Here is a 17,181-nt window from a genome sequence, read left to right as displayed (position 1 = left end):
GCTGATGTTGCCATAGAAGGTGAAGGCTGTGGTGACAGGAGGGTCATGCTTGGCTATTTACATTATCTGTGACGCTGCATTTGGAGCGTGCAAGAGGAAAATCTTTAGAACGCATTAACGGTGTGCAGAGATGAGCGGCTCTGTGTAATGGAAGCTTAATTACTTCCTGTCACATGTGCAGGTCCCACAGCTGCATTTACTTTCTCAATACATCAGTGCTTGGCTTCATAAACACACATTTACAGACCCCTGTTAACCTGGAGATGAGAACCTCATTAGGAGAGTGTTTGGTGCACCAATTTATACAGTCAACTAAATAAATTACTTTTTGTTTTTACTATTCCCAGAGATCAGCATATCAAACGATTTTGAATCAGTCAGGCAAGGTACAGCGTCTGGTTACCCTTCTTATTAATTCTGTTTACATTCAAAGTGAATATTAAACTGCTGCTTCACAGTCTAAAACCTGTCCTGTGATATCATACTGACATAATTTTTGTGCTATTTGGTATTAGTATGATATAATATAATATAATATTTCACTTTGCTGTTCCATTAAAGTTACTGAATATTTCAGTTTCATATCTGTGCATCAAACGAGTATCAACTGGACAGCTTGGGATCTTGCTCCATGTCGAGAAAGCATCTGCCTTGTGGAAGTGTGCTTTGAGAAATCACTGCCAGCTCCTGAGTTGATGATCTGTAGCTGATTCTCCCACGTGAAGTGGCGAGGCATCCATTTCATACACACTGGAAAAGCACATGGTCTATTTTGCCACCTGAGCTGAAATGATGCAGGTCAGTCAGTGTTCCTGTGGCCATCTGGACAGATGACTCCCCCACTATCTGAGTCGTCGAAGGAAGCGGTTCTTGTACAAATGCCACGTTTTGCATTTGACGCTTTTTAAGAATTAATTTAAAATAGGACTGTAATTGTTTGAGCCTGTCGCGGCTGTAGGCAAGAGAGGATAATGTAAGGAATATAATACAGACTGTATTTTATCATCTGGTGGGATGAAGCAGTTTCACCGCTGAGTAAAACAATTCAAAAACATTTAAGAGAAGTGCCGCGGAGGACAGCATTAGTTCAGGCAGAGAACGGAAGTTGTGACTGCATTAGCTGATTGATATTAGCTGCTTCATTCATGCTTCACTGTCACTAGCAGCTGACAGATAACATCCAAACAAATTCATTCAGGTTTCATGCCACCTGACACTCACCTCAGATCCCTTCACGACCCGAACCTCCTTTGTATGTGCTTAGCTTTTGCTTTTATTGATTTAACTAAAATTTAATGTTCTTGGGGACAGATTGCTGCTTATATTTTTTCTAGAGCTCCCTTTAAAAGCATATCCTTCTAACAAATCTAAGTTTGTATCTAGTGCAATAAACAATCAATAGCTTGACCTTGTGTGTCTGATCAAAATTTCATCGCTGTAATTTTGGGTGACGATGTTGTTCTTACAATTATTACAATTTAGATATTGTGATGGGAGCGGACATAAAATTAGGGTGCGTCTTCACAGTGTCTTCACAGTGAACATAAATCTACTTTTATGTCACTTAATCGGGTCTGGTCTGGTCTAATCTGCAGTGCTTTCATCATATGCGGTGGAGGCTTGCAGAAGTCTCAAGAGATCTCAAACAACAAGATAGTCCATATAAACAAGTTTGGTGCTTATTCTTCGACTGCTACCTCCCAACCCACTGCATCAGGAGCATTCAAGTGTAGTTTCAAGAGATTTCTAGGTATATGTGAATTTAATGTTACGTATCTCAGGCTTTGCTATGCAGTTATGAAGTCAGCGACGCCTAAAACATGGCTGTGAGTGATTGGAATGAAATAACTGCCACAATTAGAGGATGAGGAAGAGGAAGTTCAGTTAGCCATTCTCTGTATTACATTATGTTTGTCTATGGTAAGGGCGTATTTTGTCAAACAGTCTCGTACTTAAGATTCAGTTTGAGGATATGGTCATTAAAAATTTTTAACAATAGCAATGCTGTCAGTAGATAAATGGCAGCAGCATACATGCAGAGACTAGCACCCAGCAGAGTGGGCCATCACCAAAACAAGATCAAGTCAAATACAACAGAACAATTTACTTTCAGCGTGAAGCACGAGCTGCTGCCTGGAACCCCATGCTCCTCTTCATTGGAAGAAGTTAAGCTGCAGTAACACAGTTTGCACAGAGGAATCTAAACTACAAGCTACTCTGACAAAGAATAATAAATGATAAACAAATCTAGTATGTATTTCATGCGACCCCATTACTTAGTTTTAAAATACTGTAGCTCACTCTTTGAGATATTAACCCATAAGAAAAGCACTTTATTCATACACTGCTGGGACATGTAATTAAACTAGAGGCATCGCACTCCCCAACCCAGGCAGCATTGGCTACAAAACAAGATTGTGGCCACAGTGTTGACAGATTAAATTCATAGCCTTATTGCAGTTCATTTGTGAGTATAGCAACTCACTCAAGCTGTTTGCCTCAAGTAACTCCAAGGCTTTTGTCCATTTATACAGAAAAGTTTCATTTGAAAAACCATTGATTTTGTTTTGTCTTGATCTCTCACACAGTTGTCTCACATTGTTGTCATTGCAAAATAACAAGAAAGGAAAAAGAGAGTATTGACATTTTGATCCGTGCTGTGCTTTTTGTTCATTATTTCTCTTTATGCAGTTGTTTATCTTATGATTGGTCTTTTTGTTTCATCACTATCCCTTTGATTCAAGAAATATCCATTATAAAGGACTTGACTGCCTATACTTTTAACACCTTGATCCATCCTTAAAGAGTAGTGAAAGAAATTCCCTGAGAGAAAGACAAACTTTTTTTTATTATTGCTTGTTTAATTTGCTCATTTATGTTATGAATACTGAAATGCCTCAAGTTAACATCATACCAGAAATTATCCACACAGTAGCAGTTGAACATATTGATTAAAATCAGTCTTCTTAAAGTTGTACATGATCTTGGAAGACTAAAACCTGTATTGATAACTTGTGTTGTACCTGGTCTTATTGAGTTTTACATAAATGCAACTAAATTTAAAATATAATTAGTTCAATCCTGAGATATAATACTTTGCACACAAGGTGCATCCTATTGAAAACAGCATCCATGAGTAATTTGGCTATTTGCCAAGCACTAAAAAACCTTGTTTTCACCCTCACAAGATGTTGTTTATTTTGTGGTTTTGTTGCAGACAGTGAAGATTACAGATTCCTTCATTCAGTTTATTCACTATGTGTGAGTATCAGAGCTTTGACAGAAAGGCTTTTTCACACTCGCTCTTTCTTTTGATGCCAGAAATGCAGTGACAGCCATCATAGAAGTGACCCATAATTCATGTCTCCTCCATCTAGCCTTGATTATTCCTGCCTTCGCTGCCGCGTCCTGTTTCATCTTGCTCTGAATGTTGCAAAATGAAACTCAATAGGCGTTCTGCAACATTAAAGTCATGTCCTTGCGGTGTTATTTCTATAGTGCAAGTGAAAATATATGGCTTCAAATGTAAATTTGGAACATCAGAGGCATAATGAAGAGAGATTACTGGCATTAGGTTGCTTTATATTATCTCTACATGTTGTACATGCTGAAATCGTTTGTTAAAGTGATGATAAGGATTTCTGGCTGCTGAGATATTGAAATCACCTTCCCCCTTTTGATCTGTTTTTGTTATTTCATTCAGCCCAGATCTACATAAAAACATCTTTAGTTTCTCTTACCACCCAGCTTTGACATTTTCATCTTGCATGCAGTCCATCTGATGTGACTGCATGATGGTGATCTTTGTTTAATTATTTTTAATCATTTCTACACTGGTCGAAGCACTTTGTGACCTTGCACTGTGAAAGGTGCTGTGCTAAATAAAGTTCACTTGCTTCCAAAATGAACATTTTAAGGTGGTAAAAGTTGGTCAGTACATCCTGACAAGACCAACGTCTTTCAAAGCATCAGTGAAGGTCAGTGACACCGTGACCGGTGACATTTGTTTAGCATGAGCTCACTAAAGAGGTGTGCAGAAGCAGACTGTGAGTTAGCATAAAAACAATCCCTGAGTGTTTAGCACTCAGGCAAAGCTGAGAATGCGAGAAGAATCACCCATGACCAAATGAGTGTGTATTTTTCCTCTACAAGATCAGAACAGGTTTTACAAATTTTACACCAAAAGAAACAGTGGTCTCTGACCAATCTTGAACCTGAGTATGTTAAACAAGTACATAAGAAATTTCAGTTTTAGGATGCTGGTGATGTGGTCCGTTCAACCAGGGGACTGCCTCTTGACAGTGGACCTAAAGCTTTTGGTTCATGTCACTCCTCACCTTTTCACCAAATGCAAAACTGATCAGAGGAGTATTACTCCTTTCCAAAGCTCTGTGGTGGATTGTTCTTTTTTACATTTCTTCAACAATTACTTGGAAACAAAAGATCTGTCCTTTTCTACTATAAAAATCCAAGATCTTTACAGCCTTCCAGCTCAGTCAACTGCATTTTGAGGAGAAGAGACCATGCAGGGTTTCTTGTCACCCTACCTGTGACAGCATCATTGGTGTTAACAAGCATTTCGAGAAAAGGTCTTCACATTTGTCTTGCAAGGAAGCAATCCCCAAAGTGATGTATTCTAGCAGGTTTTCTTCCCTCGGTCATCATTAGTTATATGCTAACTCCCAGTTATATGGCTTCATGTAATAATAGACATGTTTTGCACATTTATTCACAAGGCATTCACAAGCTCATTTAGCTCCTTGCAGTCTCCCACACATCAAAGCTGCAATAGGCATCCTGCAGATTACTGAAGTGTACTTTGCATTTCTGTCTGTATTGGAGCCTCACTATTTCTCACCACTTCTGAGGAGAGACAAGATGATGAGGAAAAACCCCTTCAAATAGGTCAGCAGAGAGCCCAATCAGCCGTAGCACCATCTGTCCTTCTAATGACTACCTGGTTGCTCTGTGATGTGACACGGTTGGCTGGAGAGGCTCCATAGCAAACATCTTCTCATTAAGTCTCTGCATTTCTACCAAAACCTGTGCCACTGATGACACATGATCAGACCTCTCTTGTCCAAACACACAAAAATATGCTCTATCCATGTATACAGCAAAAAGTGAACAGCATCCTCCTTTGTTTTCAGTTTTCCTGTTAAAATTGAACTACACCCCTGTGCTTTAGTCCCATAATCTTCATCTGAAAATATTTATGATCATTTTTATAATCCTTCCACTTAAATTTGAACTACCATATGCATAGTTTGTAAGCGGCACTAAGAGCTCATGTAAATAAATTTCACAAGATTTGCCCTGACGGTGTGTGTAACTGACTGGTGCTGCTGACACGCATTAATCATATCAGTGTTGACACAGTACGCAGTGGGTGTTTAGTAGTGACTGTCAGTCTAAAACCAAATTTAGTTTGTTTTAATGACTAGCATGTGAACAATACTTCTTTGTTTCCACAGTAGAAAAGTATGAGTGAATAATTTTGGCTGCTGATGCAGGATATGTCAGGGCTTAGCTGAGCCTGATGATGTCTGAGAGCCTGTGTTACAGGGCTGATGCCCAGTTAGACCCGATCCAATTTATCCCCTGGCTGTGTGTTAATGCCAAATATCCAGGGCACTCTCTGTAACACTGAACATGTCACTCAAAGTTGTGCTTGCTTGACATTTGAGAACTGATTCTTATATGTGCAGTTGGCATTTTGTGTAAGATAATCTTCTGCATAATAATGTCTAGCTGGAAGCTCTGAAAATTCTTGTATGTGTCATTATTTTCATTATTTAGAACATGGACTAAAGACTTAATCAAAGGATGTCAATCATGTTTGGGATATATTACACTGGCTTGCCAAACATTTCATTTGAGCCTTGCTCTCTCTTTGCTGTGTGAACTCTTCTGTTTGTTATAGATATAAAGGTTAAGGCTGCCATGATTCTCTATTTTTCTTATTGTCAACTAATTGCATGAAGAGACCAAAACAAAGGATGCTATGACAGTTTGTCTCTCAGTGCTTTCATACATCCCTATGCTGAGACAAGCCCATTCATCTAAATTGTCTGGTGCTTTTTCTGAAAAAAGCCAGAGCTTACATACTCACATATTAATTTGTCGGATTTAGATGAAGTTCAAAGCCATAAATTTAATGAATCTTTTGAGCTGCTGTCTGTTTGACACATCAGAGGCTTTCCTTTAGCAGCACCTTACCTTAGACACTTGAGGTTCTGAATCATTTTTAAGGGGTAATATAAACCTTAAAAAAATTCTAATCACATCTGCATACATGATATCGGATGTGCTGAAAACAAAAGCACATTGCGCATGTAAAAATATGGCATTCTCATCTGTATTTCTTTCTTTTTCTGTTGGGCAGGCAGTCAATAAGTTTTAGAGGTTTCATTGCTGCTCTGTTCAATGCCACATCCTGTTTTATTTAGTTTAATTTTAATTTAGCATCCTGGCCTCCATAATGAGGGTCCTTCACATCGTATTACTTTGGACAAGATACAGAAATGGACAGGACAGGACAGCACTCGATCCAGAGAACACAGTAAAACTACACACAGCAATATCAGCACTGATATCATAAATAATTTGCTCATAGCAAATGTACTGCAGGCATGTAGAAAAAGTACCCGCTGAAGTACCCACTGAAAAAGATTGTACTTTCAGTTTTCAAGTAAAGTAATGGGTGTTTGTTGCCTTTTCTTCTGGAGACACTTTAGCTGAAGCGTATTTTCCTGCAAGGAATTGTTTGTTAGACAGCACACTGAAATAGCCCTGCTGTCCAAACAGAAAATGGCAACCACAAGTAACTTTAAGTGAGTAAGTCAGGCCTATCGCTCGTTTCTGTGAGGAAAGCCTCAAGGAGCTGAGCATCAGAAAGTTTCAGGCATAGCAGGGAAAGGAAAGTGTGAAACCAAAACTCACCCAAATAGTTGTATGGACCCATGAGATGCTCCATGACATGCTTAAAGCTAGAGCTAATTTCAGTTAATTCCATTATAATACATCAAAAAGTATTAGCTGATTTATATTTTAATCTGAAAGTTACTATATTGTCAAAAACATGTAGTAGAGTTTTTAATATTTTTTCTGAATTGTACTGTAGTTGAAGTATCAGTACATCAAAATACTTGAGAAGTGTACTTTGCTAAGTGTACTCAGTTACATCCCACTGCTGGCAGAAAAGGAAGGTTGCATTTTAGTTCTCCCATTTCTTGCTTTACAGCTTTATACTGAGCCTTTCTGAAGCAAAGCATTTAGAAGTAGCTCTCTGCAAAGAGTATGTTCAAAGCAGCTCATCAAAAATTGAGTTTTTGGTGGTGTGAAACTGGCAAATTTGTTAGTTTGTTAGTTTGTTTGTTTGTTTTTAACAACATCGTGTCCTTTCCTAGCATCAGTGTGAGCTTTTGTATTCTGTGCATCTTTTGTATGAAGAAGGGAACAAAGAATAGTGGACACTGGCAGCATCTGTTCAGGGAGAAAGAATGCTGGCATCATCCCAGCAGGATGCCAACTTCCTGTTTGTCTGCAGTTCTTCTTTGAAATCCTTCAACTCATGTTGCCTCATCGCTAATATTTTTTGGCAATGCCTGATGGCAGAAATGTGCAAGCGGTCCCCGTGGCAACCACTGAGTCAGGATCTTTGACTCCCCTCTTTATACTCTCCTCTAGTTCCTCTGTCACTGTTATTGCTCCTCTGGCACCGACCACCTGCCTGCCTGTCATCTTCCACTGAAACCAGGACATGAATCTTTGTTGTTTCAGACACAGCTAATTTTTTTTATTTAAAGCCTCCACTGTGGCCAGGCTTAAATTTAGTAACAACAGCTTAACCAGCAAGTGTCTGAAGGATGGGAGTCCGTCAAAATCTTGTTCTGGCTTGTTAAAAAGTACAGAAGTGAATATTTTGTGGTGTCATGCTAATGAATAATTAAAACACTGGAATTAGAAATCATCCAGCACAGTGAGACTTGTGGAAGAATATTGCTCCTTTCATTGTACCATATGCAGCAAAGTGAAGTGGTCAAGATGGATGCCATCTACAACACCACAGACTGAGATTGTATCAGGTATACCACATGTGGTTAGCTTTTTTGCGTCGAAAGCATTTTGGTTCAGGCTCGAGAAAAATAGTAGTTTTAGTTGAAAGTTAATTTTGTTTCAGTATCAGTAAGCTTCCTGCTGAAAGGTATGATATGTACACCATTTCGGTTGCTGTTTGTAAATGCACAATTCAAAGAGAGATGGAGAGAGACAGCTGCAGTAAGCTTGTACAAAGCAGTGAGTCATTTTTTGATTGTTTCACAGCAGTTACGTTTAACGCACAAATAAACACAACCACGCGACCTTCCAGATTTTGTGTTAATACAGTCAAAGTCCTTTCATCCTCTCCCTGTGTGCCTTTGCTCAGCCTGCCTGCCTGCCTGGAGCTCACACAGACTCTTAGAAATGCATCTCTTTCAGACAGATAGAGAGGCTCCAAACTTCAGTTTCAGACAGACAGCACAACTGATTTGGAGGTGAATCGTGTTCCAGTTTGCTTACTCAGGTGTTGATGTGGTAACTTGGAAATCTTCAGTGTATATAAACTAAAAATGCACTTCTCAGTGACATAGTGTCCAGCAGATAAAGAGTCAAAATACTGTATAAAGCGTAAACATAAAATTGTAAAAAACAATATTTTGTAATACTTGAGTTCATTGTTATTAAATGTTTTTTTAATTCTCCTTCATTTTTCACTAACAGAGTTTATTGCAGGTTGTTTTTGTTTCATTCAAGCAGTTTTTTTTTTGGTTATTCATTCCAATAATTTGTAGCAGAATCAGTGACTCTTTTATTTCATGATGTTACTGTTCATCAAAAAGACCTTTTCTACTAGTAATTTAAAAAAGATTGATGAATGGCACTGCAGAATAAAAACAGACTTTGAAAAAAGTGCATTCATAATTATGAAGATTTATGAGATTTATTCAGTATGGAACATTTTAGGTCACCATAGCAACCTAACAGCAGCAGAGTAATAGCACTTCACATAACAAATAAAGATGATATAAATGTTGCTACAGTATGCAAATACATGACTTATCTACGAGAGCTGTCATCAAAAGTGATGCCAGAGTATTTCTAAGTGTTTTCTCAGTTGATATACTGAAGCCATCTGTGTTTCCAGACGACAGATCTTACAGTTGCACAACAGTCTTTCTGGAATGGAGATTTATAGAGACGGAGTGATGAAAAAGCTTTACGGGCTCATTCTTTTTTAAGGGATCTGGCACTATGGTTGATAAATTGTCTTTTCAACTTGACTTGACTTTTTTGTTTGATTTGTGTTTTATTATAGAGTACCAGGAAAAATGTCTTGTAAAGTAAAGGGAGGTTCAAGTAAATGTTATGAAAAATACATTTTAATGGCTTTGAAAAAGTGTGCATGGTCTTTCTGCTTTCATGTCCAAGGTTGAAGAAATCTCAAATAGAAGCTTGTGGACGTGGCTTTCAGCAACATAATGCTGGCAAGAAGATTTAAGAATTTACCACTTGCTGCGCTGCAATTTTCATGTCTTTTTTTTTTTTTTTTTTTTGCACATCTCTGCTCCATCAGGAGGTTCTGCCATCAGCATGTCATATTGGTCTGTCATGGAATTATTTCTTATTGTGAAAACATTTACATAGGTCTGTTCCATGCTAGGGTTGTAGTCCTTATATAAAATTATAAGTCCAAGGAGAGAGGTGAAGGAATCCAACAGTTACATGTCCTCCACATACTATAGAACACTGGCTATAAAACAGTGGGGGTATTTGTTTAAAAACAGCACTGTGTAGATGTATACTGTCAGGACAACAAAAATGCAAAACAGTATTATTAAAATCAATCTTATTATCTCCAAATGTTATGAACAGTGTGCTGTGTGATTAAAAATATAACCAGCAATATTCATAGGGTGTCGTGTCAAATGACAGCCAATGTAATCAATTTAAATTTTGGGCGCAGGCTCTCCTCAATACTCCAGATTCATATGAACCAGTTAATTCAATCTGGCAATCTATTAGCTCTGAGATGTTGTTATTGGAAAAACACTTTAGAGACCTGTCAATAGATGGTCACGAGGCCATGAATCAAAACATTTTTTGTCGTGTGCAGAGGAGAACGTAATAGCCCTTTTTAGAAACTAGTCTGCCAAACATTCAACCCAGAGGCTCTGAGAAAGAAATGTCATGTCTTGATGAATGGCTGAGTTGCGCAGTGCTCCCCATACAAGTTTACCTCTTGCTATATAATAAATCATGATAAATTGGGTCTCTATTGGTAGTATAGGCTAATTATTTCCTCATTTTATTCCCCTCTTTGTTATGTTTCTTGAGTATGCTTCATGTCCTGAAGATCCAGAGCTTGGCAGAGCGACTGTGATCCTCCCCATACAGGCTGTTTGATGCTATCCTTTCTGCCATCAGCCCAGTCTGGCCACACAGACTGGGGGTTTTTATGGCTGACTCTCTGTGTGACACTCAGTATTATGGAGACTGATTGGAATAATAGCAATGCAAAGGTCTGGTGGTCTGCCTGTGTGCTCTGCTTCACTCTACAAAAAAATCTAAACACAAGCTAGAGTCACATTTCAGCCTCCACTCATGCAGACAACCGGAGACTGAAATCTGAAAGGCCTTTGGAACAAAGTACCTCACCAGCATCTTACCACTAAGAGTGATGGTGAATGCCATTTGAGCGACTGACAGATTGAACTCATAAACTAACCCTGACTTTAGGGTTATACCATAGTGAATGGCAGCCTTTCTGTACAAATCTTACCACTTCACCTGTCTCAGGTCAGATGTTTCTACGGAAACTGTTGCTCAGTGAAGTGGCAGCGTAGCAGAAAACATAATTACTCTTTTCAGAGTTCAGAGCATCTAAATTCAGCCTTTCAATAATAATCTCATAACCAGGACCTCCACCTCTCTGACTCTTGTCCCAGCTCAGTGTTGTATAAACCTCACCCCACCCCCACCGCTACACCATCCTCCATGGCAAAGAGACGCATTTATATCACTCTGACCCACAGAGATAAAAGTATGATCAAAATTGATGCAGTGAGTGATGCACAATCATCACAGTCATTATGATAACACAGATTAGTGACTTGTGAGCCACCGGTTGTCAGTAAAGAGGTCACTGCTGTTCATAGACAGTGTCTATTAACTAGGAACTAATTAATGGCAGACCTTCAGATGTAGTAAAATGCACTTTCTTCTGTGTCAGTCAGAGTCAGGGACAATTTGAGCGGTGGTGTATATCCACATGGCTGAATCAGACCAGTTTAGAAATATTCTGAAAAATATTCTGAAAAGCCACTGGAGGTTTTATAGACAGATAAACTGTCACCATAAACATTCCCTCAGTTCTGTGTCATAAATGTTTTCCTTAAAAACTTGAAAGTGAGATTTCGAAGTGACAACGTGGGACACAGTGACTGCTTGCTACCAGCAGGCCCCGATTATTGTGTATTTTAACGTGTGTAAATGTACATACTGTATGTGCCTTGTTTTTGTTTTGTTTTTCTGTAGGTTTCTGTTTTTACTCTATTGTTAACCTTCGAGGAGAGACTCATTACATGGTCTTCCCTGGTTATTTTTTCTTCACTGTACCTCACCCTTTACCCTCCTCTGGTACTGGAAAACATTGGCATCTCTGTGTATATCTTGCGTCTGAGTAAACTGTTAAAAAGAACGATTGTTTGCTTCTCTAAATCCTCTGAGATCTCACAGTAATTTCACAAGAGGAGGAGAAGTTTGATAACTTGAGTTAACACTGAACATAGGATTTTGGGCTTAAAGACTCTCGAGGAAAGGGTTCAGTTCAGAATAAACGGATAATTTGTAAGACAGTCTCAGACTGGTAATCTGCTGCTACCAAATCTAATTCGAAACTTGCAACAAAGAAGTGTAGGTGCAGTCACGATGAGGTTTATTTCTGATCGTACACATGCATAAAAGTCCAGCACTGATTAATGCAACATAGAGGAGGGCATTGTTTTCAAAGCATGTGTGTATCCTTTTTTATCTTCGCTTACAATTTCGCTGTAGACTGCAGTTGATTGCAGTCCATCTTTAAATGGGATTCAAACCATGTCATTATTGCTACATTTGTATGCTCAGGCCAGGTTTTGCTACTCTCCAGCTTTGAAGATGGAAATAGAGTTAGAGTTTTATTGCATTATGGTCTTTGTTCTGCGAGGCGCACCGCCTGATCTGCCTTCCGTGAGTGAAAAGAAAAGTCACAGAGACCTTCAAAAGCCAGGATGTATAATCAGCCCGCTATCATATACTGAAGCTACCACCTGCGAAACACAAATAAACGACATCTCAGGATCCACACTGCAGAACGACTTTTCAAAAAATAGGCATGACACATATCTGTTGGCTCTTTAATAGACAGGCAGTGTAGCAGTGCAGAATTGAACAAATTGGTGGGAAAAAAAAAATCCCCACAGGGGAAAGGTTTAACATGGCACAATGTCATGCAGAATGCTGCCAACGCCACAGCTCTTTTTAGTTTTTTAGTTGGAGTTTAAAAGGGCATTTGCCTGCTATGTGAAATAGAAACCATTACTGCTATAGCACTTAGGGTCGTGCATGTTTTTTTTATTAACTCAGCAAATTCAACATACAACTTAAAGCTGTAGCTACCAATAATTTTACATTGATTACATATGGCATTTTTCACCTGACAGTGTCAAATGACATAGTGATGAGCCTACAGAGAATTGTCACCTCAGTCTGCAGCTTTGTAGCTTTTAGAGTGAGTTTCAGCTCGTTGTTAAGCTGCTGGACCCACAAATTCACTGTTGTGGTTCACCTGCACCAATCTCATAGCATCTACTTTGGTCCGCAGCAGGCAGCTGTTTTCCATGACAAAGCTGTAAAACCCCACTGTACACTACCTGCTCAGAAATCAAATGGCAGACAGACTCGGTCAGTGACTAGCTGGAGAACATTTAACGGCTAGAAAGACCAGAGTAAACAGAGAAATGAAAAACACTGAACTTAACCGATGACCGCAAACAAATTAATGATAATGTTACTCTGTATCTGCTGGATGCGTAAATAAGCAGCTGTGAACCAAACATGTCAATCAGTTATTAGTAGTTAATCTATAGTTAATAGATTATATGACGTATTTTTAGGTATTTTGCTTTTTTCCATTTCATTTTTGTTTATATTTCTGTTACACTTCAAATCAAAGAGAAATATTGTGCTTTCTGCTCCATTAACACTTATTAAACAGGTGCAATCACTTGTTACTTAATCATGATTTTTCACGCAAAGCATAGTATGATGAGAATATGAATCATTGCTGTAGATTAGACCAACCAATAGTGCACATAGTTGTATAGATGACGTCCAACTCTGCCAACTACAATGGTGAAATACTACTTGCATATGAATGAATCGGCTGTAATAATTTAATAATTTCTAATGGTTTAGCACTCACAGGGGCCAGGCGACACACTTTGGTAGTAGTTCTGTACTTTTAGTAACATGTTCAATGCAGGACTTTACTAATGGACAATGTCATTATTACATGGTCACAACTCTCATCTATTCTGTGTTGTTTGTAATTGAATGTGAGTACAAAATCTCATTGAAAATCACTGTTATAATCAACATTGCAGCGAATTTGGCCAGTTGCAGATCAAAGCTGTAACACAGTATGTGGGGCACATCACAATGTGTGCTGCCTCTGAATAATAACTAAACAGCAATGAATTATTTCAGCGAGTCGGATGATGAGTCACATCAGACGACTGAGAGCACTGCGGTTTTCCCATGTGTTTCAACCACTTTTGTAATTTATTGGATATTGATTTGATCTGAGTCCTTTCCTTTCTTCCTCCTATAAGATTTACTCCAAAGAAGCAAATTAACTTTTGAAACGTTGTTGTGATGATTTCTGTCTCCAGTTTCTCTGCAGTGTTTATTCAGTAGTTAAGGTTATTTATTGTATTACTATAACACTCATAGTCTGGCAGTATTTCCTGAATCGTTTGACTTGTTGCTGTAGTTACTGAAAGCAAAGTGATGTGCCTTTTATTCATATTTGAGAGCCACTGCTGACTTGATTAGATTTGAAAAAAATACTTCATTGGGCGTATGTGATATATATCTTAATATTAATATATAATTTCTTTCTCTCTCTCTCTCTTTCAGATGTAAATGGAGAAGCAGAAGTGTCACCAAGAGAAATTGGACGTCCATACGATTTTAAAGTGCCCTGCATTAAAACGCAAACAGCATCACTTCTCCCTGAAGTAATCCATTACTGACAATTAATGTCAAACTGCACGCTGGAGCAGCTTCATGCTGCCTCGCTGCATGAAACATTGCTAATGGAAAGTAAGCCTTATAAGATCCAGCTCATCAAAATACACCTAAATGCAGCATAATGCCTTCAAAAGTGTCATGTTTATACCTGTTGACGGTTGTCTGCTGGGCGAGTGCTCTGTGGTACTTGAGCATATCTCGCCCGACGACCACTTACGTCGGCCACATGTCCATACCTATACGTAAGACTGTGAAACCCCACAAGAACATCACCTTCACCAACATCCGCACCCGCCCCCTTAACCCACATGCCTTTGAATTTGTCATCAATGAGCCGAAGAAGTGCGAAAGTGTAACCCCCTTTCTGGTCATCCTCATTAGCACCACACACAAGGAGTTTGACGCTCGGCAGGCCATCCGGGAAACCTGGGGGGATGAGAGCACTTTCACCGACGTCCGCATCCTGACCATCTTTCTGCTGGGCAGGAACACGGACGCCGTCCTGAACCAGATGGTGGAGCAGGAGAGCCAGATCTTTCATGACATTGTGGTCGAGAACTTTATTGATTCCTACCACAACCTCACCCTCAAGACCATGATGGGCATGCGTTGGGTGGCCACCTTCTGCCCCAAAGCACAGTATGTCATGAAGACTGACAGCGACATCTTTGTTAACATGGACAATCTGATCTACAAGCTCCTGAAGCCCACCACCAAGCCCAGGAGGAGATATTTTACTGGCTATGTGATAAACGGTGGTCCCATAAGGGACATGCGTAGTAAGTGGTACATGTCCAGGGACTTGTATCCTGAGAGTAAATACCCACCTTTCTGCTCGGGCACCGGCTACGTGTTCTCAGCAGATGTAGCTGAGCTAATCTACAAGACTTCATTACACACAAGACTGTTGCACCTGGAGGATGTGTACGTGGGACTGTGTTTGCGTAAACTGGGTATACACCCGTATCAGAACAGTGGTTTTAATCACTGGAAAATGGCTTACAGTCTCTGCAGGTACAGGCGGGTTATCACTGTGCACCAGATCTCCCCGGAGGAGATGCACCGCATTTGGAATGACATGTCCAGCAAGAAGCACCTGAGATGTTAGGGGACATGAGGACCATTGTAAAACAACTTAAATGTTGTTTGTTTGTTTTTGTTTTTTTGTTTTTTTTTGGGGGGGGGGGGGGTTGCCTTTTTCCTCCTTTTCAAATTTCATCACACAGTAATGTAAAAACATTGAGGGCTGCTGTAAGTCTCTATTTCATGACAGATATTTTCATTAACATCCATCTATGTCTGTTTCTGTTGATTACACCTCACGGTTGTTAATGGATGCATGAGGCTTGTAAAGCACGTATTCTCATGCATAGTTAAAATGTGGTGTTGCTAAGACTATTTTTTTTTTTTATAAGCGTCAAGTCAGTAAGCGTGAAGTATAAAGTACTGTGGCCTAATGGGTAGAGACTGAAACCTTTTAACTTTGTCTTTCAACCAGGCGTCCCTGGTTCAAGCCCCAACACTGACAACTTTCCGCTCTGTTAAAGTGTCCTTGAGCAAGACACTGAATCTCTGCCAGCTGCACGGCTGCTGACTTTGCACCCAGCGCTTCCTGCAGGAGTGCAATTCAGAAGAGGAATTCAGTGCAGGAATCAATAAGGTATTAAATTACCTAATTACATCTATGATATTATGCATTTTAAAAGTGTTCTTTGCAGTTGAGAGAACAATGAGAATACAAATGGTAATCTTATCTGGGTCATCTTTTGAGATAAAACTAACCTACACTCATGCTGCTGTCCCCTTTGTTAGTCTTTATCATGAACACGGTCAGACACAAAGCTGAAAATGAGCTGCAGTGTATTATCAGACTCCAAACAGACCAAGTTTGATATTTTTCAGTAGATATTTTTCATTGGTAGTAATGGCACCTTGTAGCTGAATCGCTGGATGCCCTTTTGCTGACTGGAATTTGTGGAATTTGCCTGACTTTATTGTCATCATTTCACTGCCTCTTCTCTCTGCAAGTCAGATCTATATTTTGTTGTTTTCTTTAGCGCCATAACCTTTTTTCCCCTCTTTGACATTTTTATATAATTGTGTATTTCAGCTACCACCACCTCATTACTCCAGCTGCTGCTCTTGGTTATGTATGCTGTACATCAATATCATGCTGTGCTCGTATGAGTTAAACTGTAGCTACAGACTGGATGTATAATCATATGTATCTGGCATATCAATGATTACTGACATCAGGTTTTTGTTTTCTTTTTTCTCAGAAAACGTGGCTTTCATTGCCAAATTTTCATTTCCTTTTTCCAAAAGTTTTGTAGTATTACAAGCTAATGTGACATTTACTGTGAAAGCATCTATCCCATAAGGGGTTGTTGTCATATATTGTATGTTTTTTATATTAAAAAACAAATACTTGAATTATTAAAGTAATATTACTGCTTTTACTCGTTGCTTGTTTCAAGTTCCCTGGAGAGGATTACTTTATGTTTGTTTCTTTTAGTGTTGTATCTGTAATTAAAGAGCAGCTCGTTTTACTTGCTAAACTATGACTTCAAATTTGAAATTGCAGTAAGTAACACTGAAAGATTGTTTAACAGTAACACAAGTGAGGTATCATGCAGCCAGCCATCTCACTTGTGTTGGCAGTTACATTTTTATTTGTCAAACATGCTACTCTAAGCAACTGATCACACCCGTCCAAGGAAGGTCATCGCAACTAAAACCCTTGATTGCAGTGATTTGAGCAACACCGCATGTTATTGGTAATGAGTTCAACTTGTCATTTCTAAGAGAAGAATTTGAAATATTGAAAACCATTTCAGTAACAGTAAA

The 17,181-nt window shown here is 39.1% G+C and overlaps 1 protein-coding gene across 1 annotated transcript in view; it reads left to right on the top strand.

Annotated features, from left to right (window-relative positions):
- b3galt1b (UDP-Gal:betaGlcNAc beta 1,3-galactosyltransferase, polypeptide 1b) overlaps positions 1–16,818 on the top strand; it is a 40,358-nt gene extending 23,540 nt beyond the window's left edge. Inside the window, exon 2 of the mRNA XM_046403259.1 lies at positions 14,221–16,818. Within this exon, the coding sequence (XP_046259215.1) occupies positions 14,456–15,442 (987 nt within the window). The 5' untranslated portion in view covers positions 14,221–14,455 and the 3' untranslated portion in view covers positions 15,443–16,818. The remainder of the gene's footprint in view (positions 1–14,220) is intronic.
- The last annotated feature ends 363 nt before the right edge of the window (positions 16,819–17,181 follow it).

The sequence above is a fragment of the Scatophagus argus genome, chromosome 11 (genome assembly GCF_020382885.2).
Source record: "Scatophagus argus isolate fScaArg1 chromosome 11, fScaArg1.pri, whole genome shotgun sequence".
Classification (NCBI taxonomy): Eukaryota; Metazoa; Chordata; class Actinopteri; family Scatophagidae; genus Scatophagus; species Scatophagus argus.
Note: the sequence above shows the minus strand (reverse complement) of the source record. Positions and strands in the feature narration are given on the sequence as shown.